At 45.5% G+C, this 21,680-nt stretch overlaps 1 protein-coding gene across 13 annotated transcripts in view; it reads right to left on the reverse strand.

Annotated features, from left to right (window-relative positions):
- The window catches only part of Septin6 (septin 6), a 134,371-nt gene that overhangs the window by 22,277 nt on the left and 90,414 nt on the right, over nucleotides 1-21,680 (reverse strand). For all 13 annotated transcript variants that reach the window (XM_050121898.1, XM_050121901.1, XM_050121897.1 and 10 more), the window contains 2 exons: nucleotides 11,448-11,634; nucleotides 7,167-7,328 (listed from right to left, as the gene is read on the reverse strand). In XM_050121898.1, the coding sequence (XP_049977855.1) occupies nucleotides 7,167-7,328; nucleotides 11,448-11,634 (349 nt within the window). The remainder of the gene's footprint in view (nucleotides 1-7,166; nucleotides 7,329-11,447; nucleotides 11,635-21,680) is intronic.

The raw sequence follows: 21,680 nt of genomic DNA on the forward strand, positions 1-21,680 counted from the left end.
CTCTGTTCTGGATAACAATGGCACGATTGAAAACGCAGGGAACGGACAGGAACTTAAATGGATATATGACCTAGCAAGCTACGCTCACCAGTCACCATCGCTGGGGGTGGGTTCATGAGCATCAAAGGGGCTGGCTGAGGACAGAATCTGGCATCATTGTCTTTCCAGAGTTTGAGAGCACAGTCTAAAACCACTGAGCTGGACTGTCTTTGTTCTTGCCCACCCTAGATAAGTGTTCACACTGATCCCATGAACCTAGAGGGCAAATCAGGAAATCTTCACCCCCGAGCTCTCAGGGTGCACTGTGAGGGACATAAAAAAAGTAGAAGACCCTTCCTTGCACCTTGGGAGCTTGGACTCTCATTGACAGAGCCTAAGTTACAGTCTCAAAAATCCTATTAGACAGGATGTGACCAAGGGCTAAGAGTAGGTACTTCACAAATACTCCTTGAATAGAGGCTGTCAGAGTAGGGAAGAAGATAAGAGGGAAAGTTCAAGCAGGGTCAAGAGCTCGGTGCTTGCAGGAGAGATGAGGACCAGTGAATGCAGAGGGCTAGACTGAGGGAGGAGGTGAGAACAAAAACGATGCTGTATCATCATCTGCTTGCATCCTGGCCTCTCAGCTCTAAGTGATGCAGGAGAGCTGTCTGTGAAGTGGGAGGCACTTCTCTAGGTTCAAGTAGGGAAAAAAAAAAAAAAACGCGAGAAGAAAATAAAAGCATAGGAAATGCCAGTCTTCCCTTGGGCCTGTTATTTTTATCATCAAGGGACCGTGTCAGAATGACAGGGTCCCTCGCTTCCTCAAACTGCTGTCATTCGATTCCTCCAGCTCCCTGACTATTCTTAAACACACAGGCCCCACCAAACTCAATTCCAAGGCCACATAAAACCTCCCACAGCATACTCCTTTGTCACTGGCATCAAAGATGGTTCTGGAAAGTACAGGCAAACAGATCATTTCCAAGGGCCAGAAATATAAGCCTTAGATAGTATCAGAGAGAGCGAGGACAGAGAGCTTAAAGGAGTCCTGCCTGTCCTAAACTCCCATGCTAGGTCTTCCCGGTAAGTAGTGATACTACCACACCTTGGATGCCAGCCTTCTCGGGCCACCTAGGATGATTGACATTGGGTGTCCTGGCTAAAGAGCGCCTGCTGGAAGTCAACTAAACACAACAGGCCAGGAGTCACTGGAAACAAGCTCTGACCATGACGCTCTGGAAAGACATGTGGCTATGACAACCGGAATGGAATCAAGCAAGACAGAGGGGAGGTTTAAATTTCAGTCACACTACAAGGTGCTACCCACGATATCCCCGTTCAGTGGAGGCCAGTCTTTGTCTCAGTTTTTCAGGTCCCTGCTGGAGGCTGCCAGGTGATGCTTCATACATGAGGGCCCGGGAAGGAGACTTTTGATAACTCCAAGATGAGGTCCCTGCTGACACATAATGAGCAGACTAATAAGGGGCCCCCATGTGACTCTGCCTAAACCTATGATGAGGGACACCAAGATATGAGGTCTCCCAGATGCAGAGCGCTATCAAAATACATAGCGTGTCTTGGGAGTCTGGCCCTAGAGTCACTACTTCATCCATTTTGTACAGCTACAACAAAATACCTGAGACTAAGTAATGTCTACAGACATAAACAGATTTTCCGTAGTTCCAGAGGCTGGACATCTAAGCTCAAAGTAGTAGTACCTTTGGGTGTCTGATGAGGGTCTTCTTGTTACATCTTCCCATTGCAGAAGGCAGACAAGCTAGCTAAATTCTACACATAAGTCTCTCGTATAAAGGCCCTTAATCTCATTAGTGAGGGAGCAGCCCTTATGGCCCAACTAACTGCTAAAGGCCCAAACTCTCTTCTGAAAAGAGGTTGATTTTGAATTGTGCATGTGCATGTCTATGTGGGCATGTGCATGTCTATGTGGGCATGTGCATGTCTATGTGGGCATGTGCATGTCTATGTGGGCATGTACACGTGAGTGCAGGGACCTCCTGGGGCTGGAGTTACAGGAGGTTGTGAGTCGCACCACATGGGCCCTAAGGTTCTCTGGAAGAGTAGTATCGCTCTTAACCTCTGAGCCATCTCTCCAGCCCCTCTCTTCTCTTTAAAAATCATTCCTAGGAATTGAACTAGAGGCTTTGCACGTGTCAGGCACACGCGCTACCACCGAATTACATATATCTCCAGCCTTCTTTTTTCATTTTTATGTCGAGACAGGGTCTCACTAAGTTGCCCAGGCTTGTCCTGAACTCATTCTGTAGTCCAAGCAGGTCTTAAACTTGGGACCCTCTTGCTGCAACCTTCAGGGTAGCTGTGTTTATAGGTTTGCCTCCCCAGGCTTTGCAAGGCTCCATCTCCAAATATTATCACATGGGCAATACTGTTGAGGAATATTATTTTAATGTGTGTGACTTTTGTTTCTGCTGAATTTGTTTAACTCTGTGAAGCTGTGATTCTTTGCCTGTCTAAAACACCTGCTGGTCCTAAGAAAGAGCTGAACAGCCAATAGCAAGGCAGGAGCAAGGATTGGCAGGGTTGGTAGGCAGAGGGAATTAACAGAAGGAGAAACAAGGAAGAAGAGAAGAGAAGAGAACAAGGAGAGGAGGGCATTGGGGCCAGCTACCCAGACAGCCATGGAGAAAGAAATAAAGAAGGGTATACAAAACTAGAGAAAGATAAATGCCCAGAGGCAAAAGATAGTCAGGATAATTTAAGTCAGAAAAGCTAGAAAGAAACAAGCCAAGCTAAGGCCAGGCATTCCTAACTAAAAATAAGCCGCCAGGTGTGATTTATTTGGGATCTGAGTGTTACTCCCCCCCCCCCAAAAGGCAAAAGAGTAAAACATCACACAACATAATACTTTCCAGTTTCATGTCTACCTTAAACCTCCCCTGGCCCATTTGAAAGTTATCTGATGATCCAAATGTCAAACACGAGTTATGCTTTGAGGACCAGAAGAATGCTTTCTGCTTTTGTTTTTGTTTTTAGGTTGTGAGATTCCATCGGGATCTTGTCTGGTGGAGTATACTAACTAGCCTTGGTTTCTTCCCAGGGTGGACCGTGCCTACCAGTCATGAAGCTCTTTCTCCTTGCCCCCATTTCAGACTCCCACTGGTGACTAAACAAGACTGTCCCCTAATTCACTCAAGTACATTGGTCATTCCAACAGAAGTACATGGGAACAATAGAGACACCATTGTGGGGTGGAGGGAAAGGACACACCAGGGCCTATGGGCCTCCCTATGGTCCAATTTGTCAACAACGTGCTCTTAGTGGTACAAATACAATTTGTGGGAATCAAACCCAATGCCTAACAAAACAGCCAACTAACTGATCTTAGTCATGTAACTGGGCCTGTTTTTTAATCCCTGGCTATAATTTGAGCTATACTAAGAATAGCACTATGGGGCTGGAGAGATGGCTCAGAGGCTAAGAGCACTGGCTGCTCTTCTAGAGGTCCTGAGTTCAATTCCCAGCAACCACATGGTGGCTCACAACCATCTGTAATGAGATGTGGTGCCCTCTACTGGCCTGTAGGCATACATGCAGACAGAACACTGTATACATAATAAATGAATAAATCTTTTAAAAAAAAAAAGAATAGGGGCTGGAGAGATGGCTCAGAGGTTAAGAGCATTGCCTGCTCTTCCAAAGGTCCTGAGTTCAATTCCCGGCAACCACATGGTGGCTCACAACCATCTGTAATGAAGTCTGGTGCCCTCTTCTGGCCTGCAGGCAGACACACAAACAGAGCATAATATACATAATAAATAAATAAATAAATAAATAAATAAATAAATAAATAAAAACTTAAAAAAAGAATAGCATTACATTTTTGTTGTATTTCTTACACAGGGTCTCATGTAGTTCAGGCTATCTTTCAGCTCTCTGTGTGGTGGAGGGTAACCTTAAACTTCCGACCCAGCTGCTCGTGCCTCCCAAGTGCTGGGACTCTAGGTGTGTCATTACACCAGAGCCGCAGCACTGCATCTAAACAATAGGCTGGGCATGGTGACTCAGTTCTATAATGCCAGCAATTAGGAGGCTGAGACGAGAAGGTCACAAGTTTAAGGACAGTCTGGGCTACCTAGTGAGCCCTGGTCTCAAAAGAATGAATTGACTTCTGAGATTTAAAGCCTACAGCTTTGAGAGGAATCCCAGAAGGGGTTGAAAATAGCATCCAACGAACTCTCTCCCCTCTCCCCCAACTCCCCCATCTCCTGCCTCCACAATCTGAAATAAAGTTCTCCAGAGTCACCCAAAAGCTGAGGGTGAAGCTGCGCATGCGCACCCATGAATATCTCTTACTTGGGAATAAGAGGGCAGCTGCACCGTCTTCTCTAACTAGGTTAAAAAAAAAAAAAAAAAAAAAAACTTCGGTCTCTTCTATTTCCCATGACAACAGGCTGTGCAGTGGGCAGGAACTGGGGATCTGGAACCATATCTAGAATGGAAAGGCCAGCACCCAGACCTCATAGCACCCAAGCACGCCCTCCCCATCTCTGTTGATAGCAGTGCATAAACCATGGTTTCTCTGGAGACTCTGACACAGTCGTAATGTTGGCAAGTGGGCAAAGCACTTTTGTGTTTATTATAGCAGTGACTCCTCCCTCCTGTCTCCCAATTCGTCATCCGGGACCCAGAGGCTTCCCATACAGGCCCCTCTCGCAGACATGCCCAAGTCCAGGCATCCTGGCTGGAGGGTACCCTTTCTCTTCCCTTCCCATTCGAAAGCATGGTGACATGCAAGGGAGTGAATTCTGAGTGACGCTACGCAGAGGGATGACCCTGAACCCATCAGACTTAGCTTACTTTTCCTTTCTTTTCTTTTGGAGACAGGTTATATGTAACTTAGGCCAGAATAAAACATGTCATCCTCCTGCCTCAGTGCTGGGATGACAGGCATGCGCTACCCCAACTAGTTTTTAATTTAGTTGTTCAAAGCGAAGCAGGGGCAAACTCTGGGCTGTTATGCATAACATAGGGCCCGCAATCTCTGGGCTGCCACAGCAGCATGGTGGAGAAGGAAACTCTGAGGCTGAATCTGCTCTAGGCCAGAGTTGAGCTGAGAACAGAGACAGGGAGACTGCCACTCGTAAGCCAGCATGTTACTGACAGAGCTTGGTGGGACACCTTCACGTTGCGGAAAACTCATTCCTCTTTGTTTGTAGCAAAGCAAACGATAAGGCTGAGCACTGCTTGCTGACTCAGAGGATGAGCCTGGAAGCTATCTATAGAACTGAGGTCCCTGAGGTGACTAGATGCTTCCAGACATCAGTGCAAGCGACACCCAGAAAGCACTTCCTGTTTCGCTACAGGCTGGGCACCTTATCCAGTTTTCTTATCATAACAGGCCCTCATTTCCATCCGAATGCCCTGATTCCCGGAGAGGACAGCAGTATTTTTTTTCTTTTTTCTTTTTTTTTTTCTTTTTTTTTTTTTTTTGTCCACACCCACTAGGTCACAAAGAACACAACTCTACCTACCTCCCGGCCCACAGACTTGAGCCAGACTTGTTCAAGGCAGATGAAGGAAGGGCTTCTACTCAGAAACCTATCTAGGGTGGGCTGTGCTCATGGACACAACGTCAGGCGAGCCGGTGACTTGCTGCCTAACTCTGCTGTTTTGTTGGCCAATTCACAGGAGGTGGCAGCCGATGTTGTAATGATAACTTAGAAGGCACCAGCAGCAGGAAAAGTTTGCTAAAAATGGCTTTTATTACAAGGCTTTCCTGAGTTTGGCTGTCCCCTGACATTATGTCATTAGGAAAAACCGATGCCTCTCAATAGCGAAAAAGAAATTTGTTCCTGAAGCAGAGGCTTGCTGAAAGCCGCTAGCTGTCTCCTAGAAATCACAACAGTGAAGCTTTCACGGCAACAGCAGCAACACATTGCTAAGCAGCCCGGGAGTGTTTGACTCTCGGCCTTCTCTCTTATTCATTCCTCTAGTGGGGGAGGTGGGGGAGGAGAGAAAAAGAGGACTCTATTTGTAAATTCATTCACACTTAATAAGGCAAATCATAACCCTGGGGCTTCAAAATAACATCACAGGGACTGGAGAGATGGCTCAGTGCTTGCGAGCCCTGGCCGCTCCTGCAGAGGACCTGGATTTGATTCTGAGCAGTCACAAGACATCTCCCAACCATCTATAACTTGAGTCCCAGGTGATCCAATGCCCTCTTCTGGCTTCCATGGACACTGTACACACATGGTATTCTTGCATACATGCAGACAAAACACTCACATACCTAAAATAAATAAAATCTTTTTTTTAAAAAAAAAAAAAAAACACTGTGTTCCAGCCTAAGATCCTAGAAAAAAAAATCACTGTGGTTGCCAGAAAATTGGAGGCTATTTCTCATTGTTCGGTTCATGACAATAGGGCTCAATTCTTGGCCAACAGCCCGTCCCTGTGCCTCTGAGGCCAAGCTGGTTTTTTTGGCCTTTATGGCTTTTGCTGTACCTACTGTGCCGGCATTGTTGTGGTCAGACAAACATATTTTCCCTTTCTTGCAATCCAGTCTGGAAGGTTGCCTGGCCTAGAACTGAGGGGTACTAAGAAAGCAGTTTGGGGGCTGGGGGATGGCACAATGGATAGAGTACCTGCCTGGTAATCTCAAGAATTTGAGTTCAGCCCCTCAGCACTCACAGAGAAGGCGGCCCAGCATAGCAGCTACCTGTAATCCTAGGACTTAGAAGGCAGAGATGGGGAAAACAGGACCCCCGGGCAAGCTGGCCAGCTAGACTAGGAGGTATTGGTGAGCTTCGGTTTCAGCAAGAGACCCTAGCACAGTAAATACAGTGGAGAGTGATCGGAGGAGACACCCATCAACCTCTGGTCACCACAAACATGAATATAAACATCTGTAACGCACATATGAACACGCACAGGAGCCAAAAACGAGGAGCAAGAGAGGCCTGAATTCCCACCCCACACGCAACCTCGCGTCAGCTAATCTCTGTGCCACTGAGATGTCACAGCAGCCATGACTAGAAACAGAAACTAGTTAGGTTCTGGGTCCTCTGTCTCCAATACCCGAGACTCAGACACTCAAGAGTTAAGATCAGCACTAAGAGGGCTGATGAAGGTACTTCACCGCTACTTGCCAAAGGCTGCTCATAAGAACACACATCTGGAAGGTCGAGCCCTGTGCCCCCACTCACATTCATGGTTCCGTTGATCTCAGCCACTGACTCGTCATCCGTGGGGAACTGATAGATCTGGACTCCATTGCTCACAAGTTCACTGGTGATTTTGATCTTGAACTTTGTCAGCTCACTCTTAGAGATGGCATCTGACTTGGCAATGATGGGGATGATATTCACCTAGGAGAAGGAGGAACAAAGTGGGATCCTTAACTAGCAACCGACAACTCCACAGCCTAGGGCTCCCACCAGCTCCTCCCAGAGGGGGTAGCTAGCTCAGCGAATAGTCTAGCACTGCCCACCTTTAGCCAAATAGCAAATAACAATGACGAGTACTTACTATGTGTTGGCCACTAAGCTAAGTACCCTATGAATGGCGTAGCAAAATTAATCCCAACAACTTTCCCAGAAGGCATTGCTGCTAGTGTTTTACCAAAGTGAAACTGAACCGCACAGAGGTTAAATAACTTGCCTAAGGCCACAGGGCAAATAAGTAGCAGAACTGAAATTCAAATCAAACTCAGCCGTAGTCCCAAAGCTGGTAGCAACTATGAACTGTCTATCAATTCAGAACGAAGTTGGTGGGCTGTGTGAAGTCTGGGAATCAAGGTCACTGCCCGAGTGTTTCAAAGGAGAAAGACGACAGGGAATTTGTGGTTGACAATGTGACAGGCAGCCATTTGTTGGTAACGAAAAGCTGTCCCAACCTGTCCAACTGAGGCTTTCCCCAGCCAGATATACCATGGATCCACATGGGAGGTCAGAAAAAGGAAGCAGGGGCAGAACTTGATGAGGATGAACATGTATGTGGCTCTCCTGCAACAGCCAGGTAGGCACAAAAGACCCAGTATTACGAATCTGACCTGAGACCTATGCAGAAAAGTCTCACTGGGCTGGGCATGCGCTCCGTTGGCCGGATGCTCGCTTAGCATGAGCCCTAAGATCCATCTTCAGCTTCACCTATAATCCCAGCACTGGAGAGGTGGAGGTGGAAGGATCAGTCCAAGGCCATCTTTTGCTATGTGGTGTGTTTGAAGGTAGCTTAAACTACACTAGATCCTGTTTCACCATCCTCTACCCCCTTAAGTTACAATGCTTGCGTTGTAGGATTTATTTCTGAGCAAAGAAAGTAGGTATGAAGGCCTAATTTCAGATAGCAAGAGAAAGGCCTAGTGCCACCCCAAAAGTTCAACTCACCTGAACCCTGACCCTTGAAATCCCTCCAGAAAGAGGGAAAGCTTTTATTGCCAACGGTAAAGAAATCTGCCATGCGCGTGGCTTTGGGAGACAGAGTACACTAAGCTCAGGTTCCTGAAGAAAATGGAGTTGTTCCTGCTTGCAGACCTCACTGGGACAGCATGAATGTTGCTCAGGCCCTGGACTCTGAAAGGAGCGTGTGGGGGCTCTAGAACTGAAGATGTCCTGTGTCTTTTGTGCTTTTGAAGACCCCTGAAGACACATCTCACAAAGCTTGAGATGCAAGTCAAGACCGGACCTTGTAGTTATCTCTCTTGAAGTCTTTGGGGTCAAGAGATCCAGATCTTTGCCAAGATGGAACAGCAGGCAAATCCAAGCCTCCTTGTTATTTATTTATTGTTTTGCCTACTCCTCATTAGTCCACAATAAACACAAACCAAAAACTGCTTACTTAATGCAGCCTAGCCAGCAAACAGCCTGCCACATGGCTCACTGCCGCCCTATACGGGGCCGTGCTGGGCATGGGGACATTTCAGGAACAGCCTATTATTCACAAGTAGTGAGCTCATTGCTGCAAAAATGGAAAAAACTGCTCTTATTCTGATTATAGCTGACATTCAGTTCTTATAGCGGCTATGCTACCAAATGACTACATGTAAATTAGAATTTTGTATACTAAAATAACTTGCAGTTGGAGCTAAAGGCAAATCTCAACTCCATTACATGTTGCCTGACCTTGAGCAAGGTACTTGCCTCTCTGTGCCTCAGTGACTTCATATGTAGCTAACAGTATTATGTAAAATGTAAGTAACAGTACTTAAATATACTACTAGATTATTAGAAGGGCAAAATAGGGCCCAGTCCCTGTTGCTGAAGACAACACTTAGATACGTCATCAAATATGTAGAAGTTGAGCTGGTGCCTAACTAGAGCCTTCACTGCTATTACTGGTGTTCATGCTATTGGAATGCACTTTGCACACTACCAAAGGAGAAAGGCAACCACCACCCAGCCAGCTACAAACCCTGCACACTACAATGTCACCTGCCTATGTGATATGCTGGTGCAACAGTGGCACAACTGTTGTGGAGGTAACCAACCACTGCCTAATTGGATTTAAGGCCCACTCCATGAGACAGAATTCATGCCTGACACTGCTAGACCTGAGACTGGATAGGTCATGGGCCTAGGGGAAAACTAAATACTACATACTAAATACTAAGTACTAAATACTACTAAGCACAGTTGTGCTAAGGGCATGGCAATAAAATAACTCCTGACAACATTCTGCTATACCCAGAGATCAGTGCCTTGCTCAGCCATCATCAGAGAAGCTTCTTCTTGCAATAGACAGGAACTAACACAGAGACCCACAACAGGACAATGTGTAGAAAGTGGGGCTTTGTCACTCAGTCCTAAATAGGATCCTCCCCCTCAGAGCTCAGGGATCTATGTGGAAGATGGGGTAGAAAAACTGAAGAGCCAGAGGTGACGGGTGACACCAAGGAAACAGTGTCTTCCAGACAATGGGACTACTAAATATGTTAAGTCAGAGACGGTAGCAGCACAGGTTCAAGCCAGACAGGATCCCATTGCTGAGAGAGGGGAAGTAAACACAGGCTCCCTCTCTAACCAAGAAGTAGATGATACCTACTTGCAAAGGAAAGATTACTTTTTCCCCAATGGAGTCTCACTGGGTACATTAACTTCAAGATACACCCATGGCCAGCAGTAGATGGACAACACACAGTGAACTCAATGGTGGTCTTGTAGACTTTTTGTCTCATACTGCTTCATTTGGGCTTTTCTCTTTTTCTCTTTCTTTTCTTTTGCCTTACTGGTCTTGTACTTATATATTTGGTTTTTGTTTTCATGAAGTTTCTTTTTGTGTATTTTTTGGGGGTTATTGTTTTTGATTTTTAATGAGAAAGGGATAAAAGATATGGAGATGGGTGGGTGGAAAGGTGGGGAGGATCTGGGAGGAGTTGTGGGAGGGGAAAAGCATGATCAGAATACATTGTATGAAAAAGTTTTGATTAAAAATAAATAAAATTTAAAAATTTAAACAAAATACAATAAAAGCACCTTTGTTAAAAACAAAAGCAAACAAGCAACAATAACAAAAAACAGGGTTCAGTGGCTAAGCTCTCGCTGCACAAGTATGAGGACCAGAGCTTGGATCCCCTGAACTTGCAAGCATTCAGTCTGCCCATAATTCAGCCTCAGAAGTTAGATCAGGCAAGGTAGTTAGCAAGACCAGCCATATATCTGAATTCTGGTTTGGCCCGAGAGATTCTGCCTCAGTGAATAAGGTAGAAGATCAATGACAGAGGATGATTCCGACATCAACCTTCGGTCTCCACATAGCATCCATATGCACATACACACATGTGTACATACATGCAAACATGCATACACACATATACAAATAGAAAAGAAGAAGAGATGAAATAACATATATGTACATAGTGCCTGGCACATGCCAAATGTTAGGGAAGGAAACTTGTAGTAATTAGGCTTTTGAAAGAATCTGATGTTCAATTTGTTTTATTTTTATGGTGCTGAGAATCAAAACTAGGGCCTTGGCTGGAGAGATAGCAATTTATAGCAGCCCATGTCTTGCAGAAGACCTAGGTTTGGTTTCCAGCACCCACTTGATGGCTCGCAGCCATCCTTAACTCCAGTTCTAGGGAATCCAACATCCTCTTCTGAGCTCCTTCAGCACCAAGCATACAAGTGGTGTACAGATATGCATACATGCAGTAAAATACTTGAAAATATAAAATAAAATAAATCTAAAAAAATTTAAAGTAAAGAATAATATTGTATTCCATTGCCAAAACCAGCACCCTTAAACTTGAACAGCCATCTTGCTTGTGTTCGTTCTTATTGTCAAGACACTCAGGACAAAGCCATTCCTAATACTAGGAATCCAGATGGCAAAGCATATAGCCCAAATGCACGATCTGTAACACCATCCTTATGGGGGAAGGGACAGAGGGTGGGATTAGGATGCCACAAAACCTCTGCTGGAACCCAGCATCCCCTGTATATCAGATCAGTAAGAGTCCAGCTTGCTCAGCCCCAGCTCCTGCCTCATACCTTGCTATCCAGCTTCTTCATGGTTACTAGGTCCAGAGACTTAAGCGAATGTCCTGTGGGGGCAATGAAGTACAAGCAGACGTGGATTCGGGAGTCATGGTAGGTGTGCAGTACTCTCCGGATCTTCAGCTCCTCCTGCAGGTAGGCCTCAAACTGTGCATCTATGAATTCCACTATAGGCTTATAGCTAGAGAGGAGAGGAGAGAAATGGTGTCAAGTGCTTGGGTTTTTTTTTTTTTTTTTGACATAGTCAATCCCAGTTAGAAACGCAATGTGTCCTCTGTAATTGGGCCTTCCCCATCTAGTTGGGCTTCTCCGTGTCTTCTTGGTGGGGTCTTATACTGACAGCTTTTGCTGTCTTCTTGGGCCACATGTGAACCCAATTTATTTTTTCACTGTGGAATGTCCATTAATCTCCATATCCCCATCCTCCCTCTGCACACCTCACAGCTCAGTTTAATGCCTATCTCCTTCCAAGGGCCTTCTTTTCTTATACCCCAAATCCCTTCTGTGACCAAGCAGTGTAAAAAAAAAAAACTCTACATGGTATTGGAATGTTTGCTGCTGCTTTGCAGGAATCAATGTTCTCTTAGATTAGTGGTGTCTTCCTGAAGGACAGGACCTGGGAAGAGAATGCCTCTATCTTCCAGCAGCCCCAAGGCAATCTCTGGTGGGGTCTGGAGTTGGACCCTTGATCTAAGCCCATTAGATGCTTCCTGCAGCTCCCCACACCCTGCCTTGGCTTTGGAGCTCTGGACACAGACCTCTCTGTGACCCACGCTAGGGGATTCTGTCACAGTGCTGTGGGATCTTGGCTCATTCTTGCAGCAATGTGGGAAGCATCCCAATTAAGAACCTCGATAGTCACATATGTTTCCACTTCTGATCTAAGCATCCAGACAAAATTTGTTAAAGGTACGTCCCCCAGTCATCTACATAGGAACCCCAGTTCACTGAGAATCCATGCAAAACTCCCTTTGGCAGTCTTCCTGACTCAACAAGACATTTATTTATTTATTTATTTATTTATTTATTTATTTATTTATTGCTTTGTTTTTGAGATAGGGTCTCATTATAGCCTTGTCTGATCTGGAACTTGTTATGTATTCCAGGCCTTGAACTCACAGAGATCTGTCTGCCTCTGCTCCCCAGTGCCGGGATTAAAGGTGTGCTCCACCGTGCACAGCTCTATTTGTCTCTTTTCTAAGACAATATCTTGCTATATAGCAGTGGTGCTCTGAAAGAAAATGGCCCCCAAAAGGAGTGGCATTATTAGGAGGTGTGGTCTTGTTGGAGTAGGTGTGGTCGTGTTGGATGAAGTGTGTCACTACTGTAGGTCTCACTATGCTCAGGCCACACACAGTGAGTCAGACCACTCCCTGTTGCTTGTGAGTCAAGATGCAGGACTCTCAGCTCCTTCTCCAGCACCACATCTGCCTGCACGCCACCATGTCCCACCATGATGATGAAGGCCTGAACCTCTGAGACTGTAAGCTAGCCCATTAAATGTTTTCCTTCATAAGAGCTGTCCTTGTCATGGTGTCTCTTCACAGCAATAAAACCCTAACTAAGACAATAGCCTCATGTTATTCAGGCTGGCCTCAAACCCATGAACCTTCCACCCCCCGCTTCCTGAGTACTAGAATTAAATTATGTGTACCACCACACCTGATTCAGCACAGCCTCCTAAACAATAGTGAATTGAAGGTCTATAGGCAGTTAGCAGTTGCTAAAGGAGGGAGAGATATTTTCTTCAGTAGTGTAGCCACTGGTGAGTTGCCAGTAACTTCTGTAACTAACCCCTTATTCATGTTCCTATAAGTAACCCTAATTAAACTTACTGGTTTGCTTGCTCATAAACACAAGGGCATAAAACAGGGAGTTGGTGAGATGGCTCAGTGGTTAAGGGTACCTGCCATCAAGCTTGAGAACCTGAGTTTGATTCCCAGAGCCTACATGATAGAAGGAGAAAACTAGCTTTTGAAGTTTTCCTCTGACCTTTATACATGCACTGTGGTATGCACACACACACACACACACACGCTAGTGCACTTGCACACATGCACACACACAAATAAATGAAAGTGTGTTTATTAAATACCTCTATTTACAAAGATCAAAGTGGAAGAGGGGCTACTTGAGAAGGGGAAGATCAGTGGGAGGGGACAAAAGAGGGCAATGTGAGCGAATATACTAAGGAATGCACTATGTACACGCACAAAAGTCTCATAATGAAACTCATTAGCACATATCATTAATATATGCTAAGTTTTCAAGACTTCAGAAAAGATAATCAGCCCAGTTCTCCTCCCTGTCCTGGGCCTTTCTGGAAATTTCTTTCTTTCTAGCCCTATCTGCACTGAAGCCGCCCCAATTGCTCCAACATTCTTTCTTTTTTCTTTTTTTTTTTTAAATTTATTTATTATGTATATCGTGTTGGGCACCAGATCTCATTGTAGATGGGTGTGTGTCATCATGTGGGTGCTGGGAATTGAACTCAGGACCTCTGGAACATCAGTCAGTTCTCTTAACCTCTGAGCTATCTCTCCAGCCCCTTTCTTTTTCTTAAATACACTTATTTATTGTGTAGGTCTGTGGCCTAAGCGTCGAAGTCAGAGGACAGTGTGTGTGAGTCAGGTTTCCTCCTTTCACCCCGAGAGATCCAGGGGTGGAGGAACATCAGCTTGGTGGCAAGCATCCTTAACCCAGTGAGCCAGCCCACTTGCTCAGCCTCACCCTTGACCGCATCGCCGTCTTTCTGCTCTAACTAGGTCAGCTCAGTTTCAGCCCTATCTCTCTCCTTCTCTCCTCAGCTTGCAGGCTGCCTCTCCCCTGGCGATGCTGCCTCCCTTCAGGGAAGAAGAGGTTCTTTACCTCAGCCCAGGGCAGGTTAGTTTTCAGATCCCACTGCCACAAGAGAACATGATCAAAGGAAGGTATGAGACCAGCCAACACCTCCCACCTGCAACAGCTCCTAACCCGAGCCTTTGTGAAAGAGCCCCCTAGGAAAGGGGAGAAAAGCGGCATTTAAAAAAAGAATCACAGAATCCTGCATCCGGAGAACTGCCTTCAGGAAGAAACCCAGGTGCAGGGTATCTCTGGCACCCCAAAGGAAAAAAAAAATCTAAAAATATTGTTCTTTCTCTCTTCCTTTGATCCCCCCCCCCCCAGTCAAGACTGTTTTTGAAGCACAAATGATTTCTTGGCAGCCAAGAGTCATAGAAGGTTCCTGAAGAATTCATCGTGAGAATAGAGGGCGCATCCCTCAGATGTAGCTAATTGGTAGATGGGTAGCTGCTTTGAATTACACGATCAGAGCATGGCTTTGCTTTCCTCTCTTACGTAACTTCTTTTTATTTCAGTTTTTGCTTCACACAAAGGGGTGGGGGAGACAGAAGAGCCGATTTTTCTCAGCTTCCTTCCCCTTGAATCTCCGTGTTCATCTTAATGCCACTGCCCCTGGCTCCCAGAGGCTGTGAAGAGGTGCATAGATCAGACCAGCCAGACCAGCCAATCAGCCACCAGAATCTGGGCCCTGAAAGAAGGGTGACTCAGCCTTGGGCCAGCCAGCTTTGTTTCGCCAGTGTCTGGTCTACTGTCTGGCATACAGTGAGGACTCCGCCTACGGCTCTGAGTTCTCTCACCTTTGCCCCCATGGCTGATCTTCCCACAGTGGCTATCTCTTCTCCACGTGTGGCTATCCTTACTGAACGCCACTCTGCACGACTGTTTCTTTCTTAGTTCAAAGCACTGCTTTTCTTTTTTTTTAATATTTATTTATTTATTATGTATACAATATTCTGTCTGTAGGCCAGAAGAGGGCACCAGACCTCATTACAGATGGTTGTGAGCCACCATGTGGTTGCTGGGATTTGAACTCAGGACCTTTGGAAGAACAGGCAATGCTCTTAACCACTGAGCCATCTCTCCAGCCCCTTTTTTTTAAATATTTATTTATTTATTATGTATACAATATTCTGTCTGTAGGCCAGAAGAGGAAAGCACTGCTTTTCTTGTACCCCTCCCAAGAGGACGTTTCTCTATGACCCACACCCTAGTTCCATGGAGGGCTAGAGAAGACAGCTTTCTTCCAGCACTTTCCTCCCTCATCGCTACAATTAACCTTTTCCCTTTTAAGGCAACAAGTTCAAGACTTTTGCAGACCATGCACGGACTTAATCTTTTCTAACGCGCATCAGTGTTTTGTCTGCCTATATGTCTATGCGCCACGTGCATGTCTTGATTCCAGGGAGACCAGAGAGGGTGATGGAGTCCCTGGGACTGAAGCTACATATAGTTGTAAGGGCCCATGTGGGAATTGAACTTGGGCCCTCTGCAAGAGCAAACAATGCTCTGAACTGCTGAACCATGTCTCCAGCCCTACCCATACAATTCTAAACATGGAGTTCACAGACCTCCAAGGAGCCTCTGGAAAGAATTTAGAGAATTCCCAAACTTGGACAGAAACAAAATACACCTCAAACTGAACTTTGGCAGTTTCTTCAGTTATAAACCAAGGTAATCACCTATAGCACTGCTTGCAGCACCTGTGGTTTTTCTGTCCAGTAGAAATCAGCCATATTTTCCTTTCCTAGTCCAGTGGGTGCACATCTGTCAAAATAGCATCTACATCCATCAGAGCTTCTATATTCTGGTAATTATGACGCCTACAAATAGATACTATTATTTAAGGGCTTAACAGATAAGTGTATGGGTTACTAAATCATAGCTAAAAATATTTTGGCAACTGTACTTTTAATACAACTGGTACATTTTAGGCATTCAAAGGTTATTTTGTGAATGAGGCCAGAGACCACAGCCCAGTACTACAGGTGCCCATTGTCCAAATACTTCTTCATTTCTGGTACTGAGATGTACTATGGAGATAGAATATTGAATAGAAAGTACTGGAAGTTCAGGGACTTTTGATATCATGACCAGGGATGCTTCTCTGAAGGTTCGATATCTGAGTTGTAAGGATGAGTCCACCAGTAAGCCCCAGTAAGATCCAGGAGAAGGGCAGGCCAAGCAACAGGAACACAATAAGGATGCTGAGGCCGAGACCAGCCTGACAAGTTTAAGCAGCAGAAAGAAATGCAGGGAGCTAAAATTTAGTGAATGAACTAGAAGCCATCAACCCCAGCTGTGCAGCAGAAACAGCTTACATGTCCATCAGCTGATGGCTGGATCAAGAAAATATGGACTATCCATACAATAAAAAGATCTTTAGCTATAAAGAAATTCTCATAGAACCTGCCGAACACATACATGCTAGGCCCTGGGTCCAATTCCCAACGTTAAAAAGGGGGGAAGGGGTGGGAGACAGGCACTCATGCATGGACAAATTGCATAGAATTGCATTTGTATGAGGCACCACCCCGAAGAGTGAAGTTCACAGAGACAGAAGAGATAGTGGTTACCGGAAGCTGAGGTGGGAAAGGAAGGCAGAGCTGTTGGGTGACGTTTCCTTTGTGGGTGAAGCAAATGCGTGGGAACTACGTAGAGGTGAAGGTTGAACAACAGGCAGCAGTGGTGCTTGTGAGTGTATTAAATGCCACTGAACCATTCATCTTAATTCGTCTCACTGGGTTTTGTCAAGAACCTCGGTGGTTTGGGTATACATTAAAGTCTGAGATGTGCTGGCAGCTTTCATCTACCTGTTCGTCTCCCTCGGAGACACCACCACCCACCAGCCATCTCCAGGGTATGCTTCTCCCCACAACCATGCACCTTGAGGGGAGATAAAGGGGGGCAAGCGCGTAGCTCTCCCAGACAATCCCTCTAGCCAGCTCCTCCTCGATGCCAACGTATAGCCTCTCTTCCCTGGAGACCTAGCCCGTCTTCCTTTGGCCCACCCTTTCTCCCCACCCTAGGTGACTACAATGTGCCTGCTAACAATGCTAACAATGTTCGGCCCCCATACGCTGTGTGACTGCCCTCACTTCATCCCTTCGGCTCCCTCTGCTCCCTGCCCAAGAAATCCTCTCTGTAACACCCAACTCTCTGGCCAGAACCTGGTGTCCATCTAGCTGTCCCATGGCCTTAATCCTTCTTTACATGAATGATCTCCTCGGAGTGCTAATGCTCAGGAATTTGGGCCCTTTCCTTATTTCACAGGATATCAACGTCTCTCCATCTTCCCAGTCCCAGCTCCTCCGCCAAAGCTGAATCACACGGCTAGTCAATTGAACTATGTTTTTGTTTTTGAGACAGGCTCTTGCTATGTTGGCCAAGCTGGTCTTGAACTCTTGGACTTAAGCAATTCTCCTGCCTCAGCCTTTCTAGCAGCTGGGTCTAAAGAAGTGCAAGGCTGTATCCATGAGGAAGCATTCTTATCAAAGGCCGCATCTCTGTTCAGCCCCACCCTGCTGGCCCTAGTAGAACTACCCAACTGAATAAATGGCAGAGGCTGACGACTCCATCGCTGTCAAAGTTGGCTGAAAGAAAATACAAAACTATGGGTCTTGATGTTTTTTTATAAATTCATGGTCTGCCAAGTTCTACGTGGCCTGGGTCCCGGAACTCTGGCTAGGGGTAACGAGGGAATGAAGAAAGGACAGGCACACAGACACACGTACAGTGAAGCTGGGATCGGGCTGGGCTCTGCTCCCTGTAGCTCCACCACCTGGCCCCTCTGCAGGTGAACAGTGTCGGGCTGTAAACATCTGGGAGCAGGAGGCTGCGGCTGCAAGTCTTTGTACACATTGTTCAATCTTAGACACAGAGTCACAAAAAGGGTTTTGCCGTGTCTTGTGAGCCTAGATCTCAGTGATGACAGTTTTTCCAATTGTCCCACGGATTCAAGGTCTTGGGATATTCTTGACATGGCCAATGCCTGCGTCAAAATACTCATTCACTCAGGACTTTGCTCACTTAGGGTCTCTTCTGCTCCCTACAATGACCTCTAACCTCATCGGAACCTTCAGGGTAACATAATAGCCCTTTTACTTGGCTCCTTTTCCACTGTTCTCCTTGACCATTTCAGACCTTCATTTGATTTCTCAAGCTCCAATATGATTTCTGACTTCTTCACTCCCATGATAATCTGACAGCTTATTTTACCAACCAACTTGGGGCCACAAAGCTCATACAACCCCATCACCCATTCCTTAAAGATGGATCCACCATCCCATTTCCTTCTAATCTGAGGATGAAGTATTTCTCATCTATTCAAGGTTTGTTATCCCGTGCACATGGTTCCAACCCTTTCAAACCCTTTGGAATCCTTGCTCCATCTCCTCTCTTCCTACTGACTCTTTCCCCTCAACTTATGAACATACTTAAGTCTTCCCTCATTTCAAAAGGGAACTTGTTTTTTAACCTAGTCCAATCCTCCTCAACTCTGAACCACCCCAGCCATGTTCCTGTGCCTTCTCTTCCCTAAGCGGCCAAGTTTGAAATCTCTGCCTAGCATGGGTATTCAAGAAATATTTATGGAGAGGCTGTGTTTTCTTTTCTTTTCAGGTTTTTTTTTTTAAATAAAGGATCTCGTGCAGCCTGCAGCCCAAGATGTCCTCAAACCTACTACGTAGCAAAGAATGACCTAGAATTTTATAATAGATGGTTATTAAGACTGAGAGCCACAACTAGACAACATAAACAGCGAGAGGCCCCGAGGCACTTAGCTCTAAGTGGGATGTCTTGAGCAAATCCTTTCCCTCTAGGCTCAGTGGTCTATGTAGAAGAGAGGGAAAGACTGGAAAGGCTAAAGGTGGTGGACGCCTCCAAGGCAGCAGCGTATTTCAGACACAACAGGCCCGATACACACACGAACCCACAGAGACGGTGACGGCATACTCGAAACCAGCAGAAATTCAAGCCAGACAAAATTCCAGCCCAAAGAAGGGTTGGATGCTTTCTGTCTGCTTTTTTGTTATGATTTGGTGTTTTTCCCTTTTGATTTGAGATTTTTGTTGTTGTTGTTATTTATTTTGTGTTCTTGGTTTTTTTTTTTTCTCTCCCGAGAGAAAGAACATGAAGTTGGGTGAGTAGGGAGGTAGGTAGGATGTGGGAAGACTTGAGGGAGAGGAAAGAAAATGACAAGAATGGATTGTATGAAAAATGAGAAATACTTAGAGTTAAATGTCTCTGGGTGTTTAACCTGCACGCACGTCTATGCACCATGTGGATACAGTGCCATCAGAAGCTCGAAGGGAGCATCAAGAACCCCTAGTACTGGAGTTTCAGGTGGTTATGGATGCTATGTGGGTGCTAGGAATTGAATCTTAGGTCCCCTGGAAGAGTAGTCAGTGCTCTTAACTGCTGGGGCATCTCTCCAATTCCCAGATTCATTTTTTTTTTTAAACCACATGTATATGTGGGGGTGAGGCATGCACATGACAGTGGATGTCTGGGGAAGCTAGAGGCATCAAATCTCCTGGAGCTATGGTTATAGGTAGCTATGAGCTACCCGACATTTGTGCTGGGAATTTAGCTCTGTTTTCTGAAAAAGTCATATGTACTCTTAACTGCTGACCCAGCTCTCTAGTCCCAATGACCTTAAATAAGCCAAGCTGCAAAGAAGACTCTCAGACCACACCAGCTGCCTGGAAAAGCAGAAACCAGCCAAGCTTGGGAAAGAACACTCTTTAACCTGTTGAGTTGCCTGAACACTGTGCAGTATGCTTTAGGTTTCCCAGCTTTTGTGAGCTGTCTGTCACCCATACTAGGGTGGGCTTTGGTGATGCAGCTGTCTTTGCGTCATTTCTGCTCCTGTAAGTAACCGCTCACCCACACCCCTGTAAGTAAAACCAATAAAACTTACTGGTTCACCAAGTTGGACTTTGGTGGTGTCCATACCTTGGTCTGTCATGGGCTCCTTAGCTGGGGTGAGTAGATGTGTGTACTGTGTCTCCCCAGGAAAAGTCCTGTCACACAACATTACCCTCATATGCACCAACAATCAATTAATCAATGTAATGTTTCTTGTACTGGCCTGCCTGTATACCACAGGACGGTTTGCGAGTCAGGTAAGGGGCTGGAGTTTGAAAAGCACACACAAACACACACACACAGAGAGAGAGAGAGAGAGAGAGAGAGAGAGAGAGAGAGAGAGAGAGAGAGAGAGAGAGAGAGAGAGGAGAGAGAGAGAGAGAGAGGAAAGACATGGGTCATCCTTGAATCAAGAATGTCCATTCTATTGTGTTCCAGGGCAGCTTATATAGTGCTCTCCTTGACTAATGGCCGTGCCCTAGCTCTTGGGGTTTTTCAGCTGCAAGCCCACCAGAAAAACCAAGGCCCTGCCATCAGGAACTCATGAGGGACTCGTGCTCAGAGCAGCTGCAAGCACAGGAAAACAAGTTGTTTACTCTGTCAGGCAAGGGGTCACAGAAAATTCAGGGTCTGAGGGTCCGCCGTCCCCAACAGTGTCACAAGCCTCTCACATTGTTTCTGGCACACTATAGAATTGTGGCAGTTCCTGTTTAAGCCTTCATCATCTCTCTATCCTATAACTTTCTGTTCCTGTTTAAGCCTTCATCATCTTTCTATCCTCAGTTACTGCCCCTGTCCTTCTTATCTCTTTTCACCAGCTTTTTAAACCCACGGTTTACTCCTACTTTATCTATTTCCTCTTTTAAAACAGCGTCAATTTCCTTTCAATTACACAAACAATCCATGTATGCATTCTTCCTGCCTCACTGGTAATCACTGTTTTCTGTCTGCTGAATATCTTTTCAGAGCTTTCCTATATATTTATATGCAGATAGAAGATTATCTGTTGTGTGTGTGGTGTGTGTGTGTGGGAAATTTCCACACATGACACCATGGTACAACTTCTCATTTTGTAACAGCATGACCTGATGCTGTATCCATGTGAATATAAACTGCAAATACAATCCACGGTATGGTCAAATCACAGTTAATGTAGCTGCTTTATTGATGGACATATAGGTGGGTTAAAGGTTTTAAATATAATAGCCAGTGCTGCGGTGAACACTATTGCTTCCTATAAGCATGCGCTTGTGTTTTCTGGGCAACACAAAGGAAAGTGGAATGGCTGGGTCATGAATTATTCACATTCAGAAATTTAATGGATGCTGCCAAATTTGCCCTCCAAAAAAAAATCTGAATCAATTTACACACCCACGTGAATGAAATTCCCTGGTGGTACTGGCTATTATATCATCTTTTATTTTTGCAAATCTGAGAGTGAAAAAGTCATTGTTTTATTTTGCATTTCCCTAATTGCTAAGGAAGCTGAATGAGCATCATTTCAGAATGGGGATGGTTCCA

Source organism: Alexandromys fortis, unplaced genomic scaffold (assembly GCF_014885135.2).
Source record: "Alexandromys fortis isolate MF-2015 unplaced genomic scaffold, M_Fortis_MF-2015_v1.1 scaffold_189, whole genome shotgun sequence".
In the NCBI taxonomy this organism is placed as follows: domain Eukaryota; kingdom Metazoa; phylum Chordata; class Mammalia; order Rodentia; family Cricetidae; genus Alexandromys; species Alexandromys fortis.